Raw genomic sequence first — 15,454 nt, forward strand, 5'->3', positions numbered from 1 at the left:
GATGAATGACAACATTTTAAACGCACATAAGGGTGCAGCAATGGGCCTTTACAATGATAGTACATTTTTGTCTAAACCTTCATGGATCATTAGAAAACAAAACTCCCACCTCCTTCCAATGTTTGACATAAAATCCTTTTTTATAAGACACAATGACTTGTGATGTAGTTACTCCATTTTAACAGTCGCACCATCATCTCTCTGTGTGGCTCCAAAGTGGTAAATTTTCCACTTGCAGTGTTTTCCTGTCAGTCTGAGCCTAAATTTACCTCCGGAAGCATCTCTTCCACCACTCTGCTGTTGGGCTTTTCAAAAACAACAAGTTAAATCAAAAAGTGGGCGAATTGGAGCGAAGGGACAAAGTAGTATTGTCCATTCACCATTGATATCAAGTGCATAATATATTCATTAGCTGTGATGTGAACCACTGCTGGCTGCTTCCACCCCCATCAAGCTCCATAACTAACCTAAGAATAATACTGGGGGGATTCACCCACAGAGGTGGAGGCGGTGGAGGGTGTTTCCGGTGTGTGTCGGAGGAGGACGGTCTCCACAAGCAGGGAAACTGTCACTGTAGCTGCTGGGATTGTGAAGGGAAGCCATTCATCATGGAGCACAACGAAGGGGCTGGTCATTCTCTGCATAATAGCAATATATGACAAGACTTTTCTCAAGAATGGCAGTACTCTGTTGAACCTGCTCCTTCCAAAGCCGCTTAGCTTCTGCATCACATATATGTCAGCACTTCACAGCTCTTCTTATCTGAAGAGCTCAGCCTGGCCTGAAGAGTTTTCAAAAAAAGCCTTTAAGACCAGGACCTAGGGGAGCGGGCCAACAATAAGCCTTCTTTAGCACGGTGAAAGTGACAGCATGGTCCACCCCCCACCCAGCCATTAAACCTTTTCCTGGATAAACAAGGGGAGAGCTCTTTATGAAGATGGAGAGGGTCACAAAGAGAGGAGCCATTGAGCCACTGAGGGGCCTGTCTTTGTTTTTGTGTTTCAGAGGGTCTTCTCAAAGGATGCCCTGATCGGAGGGGGAGCTCTTTTTATTGTCTGTTATTCCTCTTGACTGTCGAGCCTCTTTCAGCTAAGCCAGAGACATAACTTAATTGTGTGTGGAGTTTTCATGCCTTTTATTAGACTTTAAATGATTGTGTTTCTGATATTCAGCAAAAAATGAATGCAAATGGGTGCATCAGTCGTTGATACAGTCGTCTTTATGACCACAGACTCTGATAATCAATCATAACTTATAATAGAAGTATACCAGAGATGCCATCACAGAAAAATCTCTCTCTGTGATGGCAGGTCTGTTGATGGGTTGTTGGATTTTGCGTACTGTGCCATGGAAGCTGTATTAACCAACCAGATTGAAGACGCATTTGGGCTTAATCCGGGCAACTTGTGGCTCAGTTTCAGCGCTGGCAAGTGTTGTGTTTGCCAGAGGTGGTCAAAATATGAAGAGCCAGAGTGGACATGGATTACAGCGATGTCGTTGTGGGCCACATGTGGTGGTCATGTGGCTAAGTTTTGGAAACCATGCTCACATTGAGTCAATGCCACAAGTCAAGGCCAAAAATGGGCCAAAGAAACAACAGACTAGGCCAAATTTGGGCTTAAGCCTTTAAAGTCCTGGTTTACCATTTGGTAGAGGTGAACTTGCAGTGACATTGAAGTATTTCTTTAAATAAAAGTGGAAATAAAGCCGCCTGAGCCATCTCTCCCAATTGGTTTGGTGTGCCTAAACAGACTTGGGTATAAAAAGACTTTTTCCCAGTCTGACCATCTGCATGGAAGTTGTTGCAAAAAAAAGTAGAAGTTGAGCTGATGTTTGTTTGTATTTTTTCTGTCTTGTTTTAACTGTGTAACTTGTATTTTACAACTGTTGTATTTGTTGCTGCCCATCTTGACCAGAACGCCCTTAAAAAGTTTCCTAATCTCAGTGGGATTTTTCTGTTTGTATAAATAAGAAAAATAAAAGAGATCAATACTTTCATAGCACTTGTGATACACAACTGAACTGCCAGTATTGAACTGCTGTTAATTAGATATCTTAACACAGATACAAGTACAGCAACATGGACCACTGTGATGGACTGGCAGCCTGTCCAGGATGTGTCCTGCCTTTCATCTGATAGGATGGAATAACACAGTATACACTTTCCAGCTTCATAAATGTGTCAAATTATTATAAAACGTCACCTTTAATAATCCATAATAGCAGGATTGCATCCAGTCTTGTCCTCGTTTAGCCTGGATGTTCATGTGTTATCCATCTCAGCATGATTTCCCATGCAAAGCGCATGTCTACAGACTCTTACCCACCCCTCCCCTCTGCTGGAAGCATGCCGTCTGGCTCAGCACAACCTCTCAGGTTCCCTACCCCATTAAAGATATTTATTTCCAGGCAGAAAACTGCAAACAAGTGTGGGTAAGGCAAACATGGAGGTGGGGAATATATTTAGATTGCTATTTTCCACAGGTCTGAAATGAAGTAGAGCACACAGTGGTATCTAGTAAAGGTGGTGCAAACATGTCTTCCCTTGAGTGAAACAATACAGGTGATGTAAAGTCGTTTTTCATGGAGGATATGTTATCAATTTAGCACATGTTGTAAGACTACAAATCATAAAAACATTTTATTTATCTCAGAAATTACAGTGCTTTATAGGCATGTGAATGCGCCATATCAAAAATAGAAATTACAAGTAGCAAAGAGGCCGAGAAAATCTCAAAAGGGAAAAATGTATCTACATCCACCTCTCATGGAGGGTACATAAAATATTTACAAAATGTACAAAAATGTCCTTCATCATCTCAAGTCTTTGTTTAAATGACAATCTTCTAAACATAGCTCCTACCATGGTCTCCACACAGAGTCTGAGGTGCCACTGGGTGCGACAGGTGACACGTGATGGCTGTTTTGTGGAGTCAGAGGTGTCAGAGCAGCACTGGGAACAAGAAAAGCAAACTGTCCATCTGGCGACGGCACAACCTGGAAGCCACCGTACAGTTTCCCCACAGCTTCTGGGGAAACATGCATCTGTGAGCTGCTTTTGCAGGGCACCTGTTGGGCCAAAACGGCGGGAATCTGTGCACCAGCTTGTCCCAGGGTGCCCACAGGAGATCCAGTGAAGTTTATAGAGTTGATTTGGGTCACACAGGCTGCAAGGTGGCTGAGGAGCCGAGTCCTGACATCTGTGTTCACCCCTTCACAGGTGGAAAGGAAACGGGTGACCTCTCCAACACACTCGCTGAACCCGGCTCTGTATTTACCGAGGATGGATGGGTCTGTGTTTACCACAGCTGGAGAGGAAAATAAAAGTCCAGCATTACAAACTGATTACTTAAACATAATTACGATGCACGCCCATTAAATAAATAACTCATCTTAAACTGGGAACGACAAGCATATTATCTACGAAAACATACCAGACATCTGGAGTCTCTGCAGGTTTCTCAGGTGCTTCACAGTCATTTCAAGAATGTCTGCCTTCTCCAGCTTAGAGTGTCTGGAGCTCTAAACACAAATAAATAAACACTAATATATCTAAAAATAAATAATGTATAATATGTAGGGATGGAGCATCTCCTTACATCTTTCTTGAGGGCGTCCAGGATGAGTGTCTTCAGCTGGCCCAGACTCTCATTGATGCGGGCGCGTCTCCGCTTCTCCATGATGGGTTTGGAAGACTTTAAAATGATCATTAAAATGTTTGTGTCTAAAATAATTTAACATGTTTTAATAGGCTAATGAAGAAAGCTTACCTTTCTGCTTTCTGTCTGAGTCCGGGGTTTTTCTGCGGGGATGGAGTCGCTCCTCGCCGGGGTAGCAGCCACGGAGGAGGGGGATGCTCTTTCCAAAGTACCGGCTGGCATCTTGGAGTTAACGTTCCTGACGGGATGACGGCGACAAACGGAGCTTAAAGGCAGCGAAGCAGCGTCCCACCTTCTCCCAAAAGACCTCTGGGTATCTTTACTACCGACAACAGAATGCCAGCAGCGACTCCAGTCTTCTCGTCGAGCTGTCACTCAGTCCTGCTGCTGTTAGCAACGCTTCGGGTTGTATTTATAGAGCCGCAGGCTGCACGCGAGCGGCTCGTGTATGAGCTCCCGGGTTCCCGCTGTCTGTCCAATGGGCGCGCGGTACACGTTGCCAGGGAGGCGGCGGGCTCGTGCGACGGGGCGCTCTCATTGGCTGCCTGTCAGATCGCTGACAGACATCTTTTCACACAAATTTATTTATTTATTTATTTATTTATTTATTTATTTATTTATTCATTTATTTTACACACAGCTGAGTTGTTAGTAAGAACTTAAGATGTTTCTAAAGTCGGTTTCCTGTAGCAAGTAAACCTGTGTCATTACAGGTGCTGCTGAAAATTAAATTAACTGGACTTCATCAGTTTCACCGTCTGTCAGCAGATAAAACTAATATTTTAATGAACTTTTAATTGACTTTTTTAATTGACCTCCATGAATAAACTAGCGCGCCTTCATCTTCTTCTTCATTCTTGACTGCGCATTATTCTCTTCTTCTACTGATTATTATTTGTAGTGTTAATGATGTAGCATCAGTATCTAAGTTATTATTAATATTATTATTATTATTAATAATAATACTAATGAAAATAATAATAATAATGATAATAATAATAATAATAATAATAATGATTATGATTATGATGATGATGACAACAATAATAATAATAATAATAATAATAATAATAATAATAATAATAATAATCATAATAATAATCATAATAATAATCATAATAATGATAATGATAATAATAAATTACTCATCTACTATTGATTTAAATATTCATTTATTTTACTCTGTGTTTTAGCCTAAAAACAACACCCAATATTGAATTCAGTAATATCAAGATATTATTGAACTTCCCTTTGGAAATTGATAGAAAGAAAAAAAAAAATTCATAAAATATTTAAGGCACAATAATGTACTTAATAAATAGCAGCTAATGTTTACTAGCCAGCATTGTGATTACACAGGATAAAATGTTTGTTTTGTTTTTAACCCTTTAAAACTTACATATGTAATCATTGGGCATTCTACTACTACTTCACAAATTATCTTAAACGTATTATTATGGTATTTATAGTATGTTAGTATTTTACTTGGTCTGTAAAAATACTTTTCTTTCATTGTTTTATTCATTTAATTATTTATTTTAATAGAAGTTTAACCAAAGTCAGCGAAATTAAAGAGAGAAAAACACAATGTTGACAACATAGCCTTATTATTTTTCTTCATGTGTTTTCAATAAAGACAACTGACACCATCTATCATTGGAAACGTGACGGCGCATCAAATCATGCTGCATGCTGGGTTGGAAATGTCACCTTGTAAGAAATGTTTTTGAACCATCCCCAATTACGATTAGCATCTGGTTGATTAGGTTTTTGTCTGTCTAAAAGACAGAGGAATAAATGGAGGTGGGCGGGGGGGGGGGGGGGACTTTACAGTGAGCAACCAAAGACAAAACCTGTTGCTTAATAAGCCAGTATTGTGCCAAAATCTGTATTGTCACAAATCAAAACTTTTTTGTCTTATTTTAAAATGAAGAGCAGAGATGTGTCAAATATTTGGCTACTAAGATTATTAGATGTGGTGTGGAAAAACTCATCTTACAGTTTGAGGAGAAACGCTGCCCTGAGGCAGATTTCAGTTTGTGTGCATGAAAGTAAGTCTCAGAGCAAACAAGATTAAAACATGGTATCTAAACATGACATCATTTTAACATTCTCACTAACTATAATACATTGAACTGACGTTTTAAAATCTTTCTCGAGACATTCATCTACTCGTGCACAAGTAACTGCAGCCTGATAGGACAGTAACTTAGCGTGTGCGGTTACACACACAGTTTGTCATGGGTCACTGAGAGTTTCAGAGCTGCATGTTAAGGCATGCGTTGGCACACTCGAGGTCTCATGTCCAGTGAAGAAGAAAATGTTTGCCATGAACTCTGACAAAGCTTTTCTGTCATGCTCATCAGACTTCAGTGCAGCGACCGAAGTCGAAGAATTCGCCTGTTTAAAATTCCTCTGAATAATAAACTCAGATTCTGGCTCAATTTTAGTTTTGCCAATTAATAAAGAAAAGAAATATAAAGAAAATTACAAAATCCAAAAAGAAAAATTATTTTTTTTCCCTGATTATTAATCCCGGATATTTACTTCAAATAAGTCAACTTAATTTAAATGTAATATATACTAATATCACATTTTATTGAGGATTTTTAAAATATTTTATTCACATTTTATCTTTCTAAATATAGTGGTAGCAACATTTCTGTGAACAGCTGGAACATGACTGAGTTTATCGCTGAGCAGCATCTTCTGTGAACATCTGGAAGACATCTGGAGACTGCTGGATCTTTGTCTGATCAGTGATTTGAGCTTCTCAATAGTCCTGCTGCATCTTCACATCTGCTCCAAATGGGCTGAGAAGATCTGGACTGCAGGCATGAAGTTCAGCACCGTCCTGCTGAAACATGCAACATCTTCTCTGTAAAAGGTTTCTTTTACAGAGAACATACGAAAACCTGACTTTTCAGCCTCACTGGCTCTCTAGATGTATAAGAAAAGGTTTTGTTTTTGTTTTTTTTATCTCTATTTGTAGACAGGAGGGCAAGGTGTCAATAGTTTAAAGAAAAAAAAAGAAACAGATGTTTCATCTGACACCAGAACCTTTTTCCACTCTGCCCGCATGGCGAAGCTGCTGGATCATCTTCACAGGTAGCTTCACCTTCTTGTTGGACGGTGAAGTAAACTATGACAATAACTTCATAAAGTATTCCCGAAACATTGAGCTCCTTGTTTGCAGAGATCCAACATTTTAAACAATTTTAAAAAGGGTTTTTTAAAAACTTATATGATGTTCAGCATCTGATTGAATATTCCTAATCCTAACCCTTTTAATGAAACATTCCTATATGAAGCTTCACAACCTGTACCTGCATGTTTGTGCTGATTGATAAACTTACATCCATGTTTAAATCTGAGAGGCTCTGCCTTCAGAAGTGCTCTTGTTTTAATCCCATCATGCCAGACAGCTGCTGCCTTTACCAGGAAGCTGGAGGCGAGCAGACGAGCAGCAGGGTACACCCTGAACGGGTCACCAGTCCATCCCAGTCACGTTTCATTTAATCAGCTCCAACAAGTTTCTGCTGCTGTTTCTTACTTTTCTCCCTTTCTTATTTGATTAATGTCTGAAAAAAGTTAGAGACAAACTAGTATTATTTTCATGAAAAAGTAAAAATTTTCACCTTCAATATTTGATGCTTTAGATGTTTTGCTATTAAAATAAATGACTATGAAAATTGTAAATCTTTGCCTTGTTTTTATTTGCATTTTACAGTCTTTTATTTTTTTTTAATGAACACAGATTATAAGATCTGTTTTCCTTCTTTTTGTATTTTTTTGTTTTGTATTTTCAACCACTTTTCAGGCAACGTGACTTTAACAAATAGCTTAATGATCTATATTATCAGCGCTGTAATTCATTAGTGACTAATAATCTGTTTTCTGAACGACTGCAGCTGAAGCATCAGTGCGTTTAGAGAGACATCTCTGTCAGGTCCAGGTTGAGCTTCTGCCTCCTCTGTCCTCTCTGATGGACTTTAAATACTCTTTATAAAACTCCTAAATCCTCTGAGGTGAAATGACCCCAGAAGCAGGTCAGTGTTTGCGTCCATGGTTTCCTTTTTGTGCGAGGAGGCAGAATTTATGCCCCACCGGCTTCTTGACCTGAGTCAATATTAAATTAAGCCAAATGAAATCAAGTCGGACTTCAAGCCATTATGCAGTTGAGTCGTTATACGACTAATTACAATGTTCCGTTAATGCAATCAGCTCACACACCGCCTCATCGCTCCGAGGATTACATTCAGGTCTCAGTTAGGTTTTTTTTTTTAGCAGATGTTTCTGCAAGATGCCGCTTAATTCAGTCTGTAGTTTTGCATGCAACAATAAATGATGTCTCATCAGCTCTGCTTTTAGTGAGCCTGCTGCTCTGTCACAAACAGCCCTTCACGGTGCAGATGGTGAAGACAACATGAGGTTTACAGCACCGTCCTGATCTGTATCAGTGTGGGAACATCGTGGCTGGGAGGCTCCACAAACCCAAGAAAGTCCAACATCTGACAGAAGAAAACAACTCAACTTTATTTATAAAGCCCTTTAAAACAACCAGTCTAAACAAAGTGCTGGACACAATCGGCAAAAATAAAAACAGAATAAAACAGTTCAAATGCAAATAAATAACAAAAAAAAACAAGAGGTCATACAAGGAGTACGGAATTAAAACAATAAAACAAACTAAATAAATAGTAAGTAAAGACCAATAATAAAAATAAGGAAACTGACCGGAAACTGTCTTACGTTGGGTTAAAGGCTGAGGAATAAAAATGGGTTTTAAGATGAGTTTGTCTAATGTGGATGGGAAACTCATTCCAAAGTTTTGGACCAGAAGCAGAAAAAGCTCCGTCACCCCCTGAGCTTCTGTTTGGACCTCGGTACGTCCCGGAGCAGCAGGTCAGCTGACAGGTCAACTTTTTATTTGAACTTTAGTGTTAAAAACCTGACATGAAAATGAAACAGGAATAAGAACTAAACAACATAATTCTGTTTAAATCCTTTAGAGTGATTCTGCAGCAATGCCAGTTTTATGCATGGAAACGTCATGTTTGTTGTGAGAAGAATCATCTTTAAACCTGCTGAACTCATGCTGACAGCTTGTTTTGCAGTGTTAGAAAAGATATTTTAAAGCATTTTAGAGTCAGAACCACAAATGAATAAGATTTCACACTGCCTTACGTTTACTTTCCAAGCTCCACACAGCGCTGGTATACTCTGCTTCTCCTCGTGTCTTCATCAGTGTCCTTCCTCAGCAGAACATTCATACAAATAAATGAAACCGTATTGCCTAAATGGAAAAACGCATCTCCTTTCAGACAGCTGAGCTCATTTACTCGTTTTCACAAGGCAAGTTTATTTATACAGCACCTTTCATGTACAAAACAATGCAAAGTGCTTTATATGAAACATTAAAAGCATTCCAGGTGGTGTGAAGAAGCAGAAAACACAACACCAAACAGCAAAAATCACAATAAAATCATCAATTTAAATAGAGTAATGAAACGATATAGGAGCAAAGAGGTGCTTTCATGTGTTTAGTCTGAAGCTGCGACGTCTTCGTGCCATGAACCGTTTCATTCTATAGGACGAGGAAAAAAGTCCAAACTGAGGAAATTTCCGATGTAATGCGAGACATGTTGTGTTTCACACTTCTCTCCATCATCACCTGGCCTAAAAGCTGCAGCCTCCTCTTCTATCTACCCCGTCTCCCCCCCCGACCCGACCCGCCCACCCCGCTGCCATGCAGGCTGTGAAATGATCATCCTCATCATCAAATACAGCAAAGATTCCCTTTCAACTGCTGGTATGAAAACATCTCAGGCCAGGAGGGGAGGGCGCAGACAGAAGGGATCACTTAAAGATCTCCTCCAGCTCTCCGCTCGCTCCCCATCCCTTCTTTTTCCTTTTAATTCCCCCATAAAGAGGGAAGAGGAAGGCCGAGGAGGGGGCTCTCCCTTTGCAACTCCCAGCCCCCAGCTCTACCCGCCTTTTGTCCCCCTCCCCAACAGCAGTTTCTGCTCCAGAAGCCTTAGACAAGGCCTCCATTAATTGCGGGCCTGTGTGGAATACACGTGGGACAATGGGCCCAACAGAGTGTCCGGCCCCCAGACAAGGCTGGAAACAAGTGGTACAGGAATCCAGCAGAATAGACTCGTCCTGGCTGATGTCACTGAATACATTTACCTACCTCAGAGCGCATTCACTCAGCGCTTTGTTTTATTTGGACAAAAAAAAGGAGGGATAAGGTGGAGGGGGGGGGGTGTAGGCAGCGCTATCAATGGAGAAGAGGAGCTGACGGTAGGGGCTCAAGGATGGGAAATAACTGGTTGCCATGGAGATGCGCTGAATCAAAAATATGGTCGACTTTAGCAGAGGCAGGGATGTAAAAAGGGTAGAGGGCGTTAGATTAAACCCCGCGTGAGATAAGAGCGGGCTGAAAACAGAGGTTGGGGTTTTTCCAGCATATTCAGGCCTGTTTATACAGCAATAACACGCGAATAAAGGAGCGGGAGATTAGCAGACTCATCTGGGCTCATGTTTGTCAACAACAACCTGAGCAGTTTATTCCAAGTCACTACACCGGCCTCAGAGGGGAAGCTCGGCGGCGGCGAGCGAAGACGAAAACTGGGACCATAGCAACTGGTATTTCAGAAAAACAGCCTACCATCTGTCACCTAACGTGGTGGGTTGCTTCGTAAAAAAAAAAAAAAGAAAAAAAAAAAGAAGAAGAGGGGGTGTTAAAAAAAAAAAAAGATGGCATTTAGATCTTCAACTTGGAGACGAAAGCGATGAGACAGAAGTCTTATTAAACTCTTTGTAAGGGAACCCGGTCATAGCCTTATCCCTCATCAAACCGAAAAAAAAAAAACGCTTTTACAGATTCTTTGGGAGGCCTCACATTTAATTTTTAAAAGCCAGACATGAAAGTGTTGCCTGAAGCACATTCAGCTGTGGAGCCGCTTTAAAGCGCTAGTTAGCATGTAGATTATATGCATCTCGCTGCATTGTCAAAGTATCTAAGTGTATTTACATGTTAATATGTGCAGGGATGCCATCGTCCTGAAAAGGTGTTGGGGGGGGTAAGTTGATGAACTGCGTACTTGCTCGCCGTGGACCATGGGAATGCGATTCCTTTGTGCCATCAAAGTTCAAACACATTCCTGTAAGGGCATGGATATTACCAGGAATGATTCCCGGCATTAAAAACAACCTCCAGACCTGTTGATCCTGGAGAGAGAGGGAGGGAAAACAGAGCGAACAGTAAATTCTGCTGTTATTTCTGCAGCGGGCCATAAAGCTTCACCAAAGCCCGCCATGCGCTGCTCATCCCCATCCCAGCGCTCAGTTCATATCCACGAGTGTGTTTGTGTTGGGATTTATGAATGTGAAGATGCCCCCATTCTTGCCAGTCAAGATGACTCACAAGACCACTTATGGTGTGAAAGCAGCCTGAGGGATGCCCTTTCAGCGCTCGAGGACCTCTGGCTGAGTCCCCTTCACGCGGCAGATCATCCTCACTTGGAAAAAAGTCTCTGTCTTTACAGAAGGAGCTGTCCTGAGGGATGGCGCGCTCCTCGTCCCAGGGCCTGCCGTCTTCACCTGCCGACTTAGCGCTCATCACTTATGCACATAATCCCTGGTTAGTGCATGTGATCCACCGGCCCCGGGCCCAGAAGCCCCAGCCCCCCCGAGCCTCCCCTGCTCACATGCTTGCTGGGTGGCTCCTGGGTGGCCATGGCAACTCTCATCTTCTCATGACAGTTGGGCTTCAGTCATGGCTCTAAGTCCCTCTTCAGTCTCTTTCTGTCCACTGTTTTCTGTCTCCTCGAGCTGCATCTATAGCTCTCTGTCTTCCTCTGGGCTGTTCCCATGCTTTGGCTCAGCTGAGCCTGTGAGAGGGGCCATAACTCAGCAACAGCGTGGCATCTTCAGGGGCCACGAAAGTGCATCCGAGCTTTTCTAGTTCAGATTTAAAGACTGGAGTCACCGTCGCTGCAAACGAAGGCCTGACCTCATTTAATTGTGAGTCTGATCGGTAAACTGAGATGGGAAGATACACTTGTGCTCTTCTTTTCAGCCGGGTTGCTGCAGGCCTCTGAGTGCAGATCATCTTACCCCAATGCAAGCCTGCTGCCTCAAACTTTGTTTTGTTTCACCTCCTTTTGACGAGATGAGATGCAGGAAGCGCAGAAGATATTCGTACCCTCTATGTAGCACCGCAAAGCGTGCTAAAATCCCAGGGAGAAGACTCTGCAGCAAGCGCTGGCATCCGCACCAAACGCAGTTCAAACCCAAAAATCTGCAGGAATGTAAGAAGAGCACGAGAAAAGCTCTGCTCGCTGCTAATTTCCCCTCAAAACAAGGTGTCGCGTGAAAACAAGGACGATGCTGACGATGGAGACATCTGTCTCATCAATGTGGGACAAAACCTCTGGAAGCAGCAAACAGAAAATAAACTTAAATCATGTCTTATTTTTGCTATTTAAGGTTTGATTCCAGCTCCAAAAACTCTGCTAACATGTAGAAAAAAGTTTAAACGCATATCCTCGTAAAGATAAAGGGAGGTGGCGGATCCAGAGGCTCGTAGAGACGTTACGGACCCCGGCCCTGCCTCGGCCTGGCAGCACCAGGTGATGCACCTCCTCATGTACTTTCTGTCTGATCGCCTAACTAATCAGATGAAAACGATCACTAACATGTGTTTGTACGTAAGAAAAAGAAAAGCGATGACACACGGGGCATACTAATTGAAATAAAGAAGGAAAACTACTTTTCTAAATACGATATTAAATATTTGTGTCGTATCTAAACTGCATGAAACTCATCAGAGATAAACCGTCATGACATGTAGGTAGGACGGCCGTGCGGAACGTAATATGGTGTGATAAATAAGAAAAGATGAAAAAAGAAAAAAAAAATTCTGCATTTGCTTAAAATGAATCCTGAAGGTCCTGCTGGTTTCCATGGTGACGAAGGAGGTTTTATCGTGAAGTGCCGGACTTCACGTCTTTTCCGGATCCTCATGGTGGTTCGAAGCTGGACATCTGACTCTGGATTCTCCCAACATCAGCTGACATATTTCCCTGCGCAACACCTTCACTAAAACACCAGTTAAACCGCTCAACTTCCCTTTGTTTAGCTCCTACTTCAGCACAGCTCCTCGTCAGACATGACTTTACTGGTTCCTAGATGAACTGGTCTGCTGGTTTCCAGTGGCAGTAACGTGTGAGATAACTGTGTTGCAGGTGATTCAGTAACAGGCTGACTTCTGCAGTGATCCCACGACTCAGCTTTCTGTAGGACAACACATGCAGCTCTTGTAGTTATGAAGACAAACTTTATATATTTTGGGTTTGTCGTTTCAGACCAGAGGTTAAAGCTCCGATCATCAGACGGGGAGTGTAGGAGAGGCGAGCCGGCGATGTCGTACTAACAAGTGTCACGGTGATCCGGACCAGTCCTCCCTCTGTGTGAAAGCCGTGTGAGAGGCGGCTCCATCCATGCCCCTGCCACCTCCGCACAAGGCCCTCCATTGACTTCTAACCTGATGAGGGACCAGAGCGGACAAAGAGCGGCGGGGCGGGGCCCATCCCTCCGACAAGCCTGTGAACAAACGTTAACACGGCTGCAACTGTCCACCCCCTGAATCACTGAATTTATCGACCAACCACAGAGCCCATTCAGGCCAGGAAAGGACTGATAAATGAAGGAGTGGAGGGGGGGGGGGGGGGGGGGGGGGGGGGTTGGGGGGGGGGGTAGGGATGCCATGAAGGCCCATGGAAGGAACCTATGCTTGGGAGGGGACAGGAGGGAGGAGAGGGGCTTTGTGACAGTCTGGTGGGTCACAGACCTTTCACCAGACGTGGGTGTCTTTGTGTCTTCTGTAAAATGAGGCGAGCCGTAAGTGAGCATCAGGTCGGCCTTGTGTCCCGACTATCCATCAAGTCGGGGGCCTTATGAGTGTAAACTGCAGCAGATTGACAGTCTTTTGTCCACTTGGAAAACGCAAAAAAACACCAAAGAAGACCATTTTAGGAAGAAAAGCGTGGTGGTTACAGTCCTGAATGTCCAGAAAAGGCGTGTTTGCTGCGTTTGAGGCCATTAGAAACAGAGTAAACAGAGCGATCGCTCAGGCCCAAATCTCAGAGTAAACAGCCAAGAAAAGGAAGGAGGAAAAAAAAAAGGTTTGAAACAGCACACGTCTGAGCTCAAGCTTGAGGAAATCTTTTTGGGTTGAGCTGCTAGCTGTGAGGAAGAAAGGCTGTGTGTTTTAGCTTCTTTATGTCTCTCCACCACTCTCCATCTGCTCGCCTACTCCGACAAAAGCAATACAGCAGAGAGTACACAAAAAGCCATGCTGCTTTGTGGAGAGGCAACACTTTCTGCAAAACTACATGGCAAACACGGAGTGAAGGCATGACACGCCGGCTCTGTGCACGCCGCTGTTTACCCAGAAGATGATCCAGGCAAGTTACAGACACATGAATTCATGATGCGTCTTCCTCCTCATCATGAATATTCCCCAAAAGGCTCTTCCCTGATCTGAGGGAGATCCTTTTCATTCCGGTACAAGCAAGGACCCCTTTCCCTTATTCACAGTCCCCCCTAAATCCCCCCATTCACTGCCTGCAGGCCCTGATCTCCACATGAAATGATACCCCTCTTTCTCCTCCACTCTTGCACCCTTAAGCGCCCATATGCCAGGCAGCGAGGAGGCTGGGAAAGCCCGTAATTGATCAGTAAGTCTCGGCTGAAAAAGTGTGACCAGGGTCAGCCCCCCACGAAGTCTGCAAGACGGGCTTGGTATAGAGATTTATTGAGGAACTTAATGGGAATTCTGCAGAGCAAAAACTGCCGTTAGAAACACGGACACGTACAAACATCAAATTACAGTTTACAGGTAAAAATGAGCTGCATTTTAATACAGTAAAAGGAAAATATGAACGTTTTATATCGATTTCTTTTAGTAAAACTGACTACAAAAATATATCTGACAAAAATAAACGCAGTTATGTGAAAATTTTATTCTAGAATTGAGTCTTCAGTGTCTTTAATGCTAAAACTTTCATTTCAGAAAGAGCTTTTTGTTTGTTTTATAGGAGGTAAACTGGTAAAAATCATTCTGGTTCAGCTGGACACACACTCTCACACACTCTCACAGAAAATGGCCTTGTTGATGAAGTTCACTAAAGAGACACGGTTATGTCTGCTTTCTCTTCCACAGGAAGAATTTCAAGCAACTCTAAAAGAAATGCAGCAAACGAAACAGTGTGTGTGTGTGTGTGTGTGTGTGTGTGTGTGTGTGTGTGTGTGTCGGTCATCTTATCAAGCAAGCAGGAAAAAATCTCCCTAAAACCAAATGACCTATAAATGTTTTACAATTTTCAGCAATTAATTTAATGAATTTATCTGTTGAAAAAGCAGCTGCTTGAAGGATGTGAGCTTGTTTTATATTGTATATTGTTATTGTTTATTGTTTATATTGTTTTATATGGAGGATCATGGTGAGGAAGTGGTAGGTAGAAATCCATCTAATCACTTTATGGGACGCACATTTACACGCGCCATGCCATGTTCAGCTCAACACCTGGAAATCTTATTTTCAGAACATAAAAGTACCAGTGTGTAAAAAAAAAAAAAAAAAAAAAAAAAAAAAGATTGAATTTTCTGTCAAACCAGACCTTTAAAATCAGAAAACAACACATATCACACCATTTTTTCTCCAACGGGAATGACACCAGAACGGCAGCAAAGTGTGGAGAAACAAGCGGATTCTGCAGGGATCA

General features: G+C 42.4%; 1 protein-coding gene across 1 annotated transcript; it reads right to left on the reverse strand.

Moving 5' to 3' along the window:
• Window positions 1-2,727: 2,727 nt before the first annotated feature.
• LOC306758002 (transcription factor HES-1-A-like) lies at window positions 2,728-3,977 on the reverse strand. The gene is made up of 4 exons (XM_079243211.1): window positions 3,771-3,977; window positions 3,600-3,695; window positions 3,435-3,522; window positions 2,728-3,308 (listed from the first exon to the last, which is right to left on the reverse strand). The coding sequence occupies exons 1-4, from the start codon at window positions 3,879-3,881 to the stop codon at window positions 2,860-2,862; spliced, it is 744 nt and encodes a 247-aa protein (XP_079099337.1). The 5' UTR covers window positions 3,882-3,977; the 3' UTR covers window positions 2,728-2,859.
• Window positions 3,978-15,454: the final 11,477 nt, after the last annotated feature.

Source organism: Telmatherina bonti (genome assembly GCF_933228915.1).
Source record: "Telmatherina bonti genome assembly, chromosome: 7".
Taxonomy (NCBI): Eukaryota; Metazoa; Chordata; class Actinopteri; order Atheriniformes; family Telmatherinidae; genus Telmatherina; species Telmatherina bonti.

Excerpts from the sequence above, each read along its gene's own strand:
- LOC306758002 (XM_079243211.1), bottom strand. The coding sequence starts at position 3,881 with ATGCCAGCCGGTACTTTGGAAAGAGCATCCCCCTCCTCCGTGGCTGCT. Across the intron at positions 3,523-3,599 it reads TGGACGCCCTCAAGAAAGAT|AGCTCCAGACACTCTAAGCT; the intron begins GTAAGGAGATGC and ends ATTTGTGTTTAG. Across the intron at positions 3,309-3,434 it reads GCAGAGACTCCAGATGTCTG|CTGTGGTAAACACAGACCCA; the intron begins GTATGTTTTCGT and ends TTTCCTCTCCAG.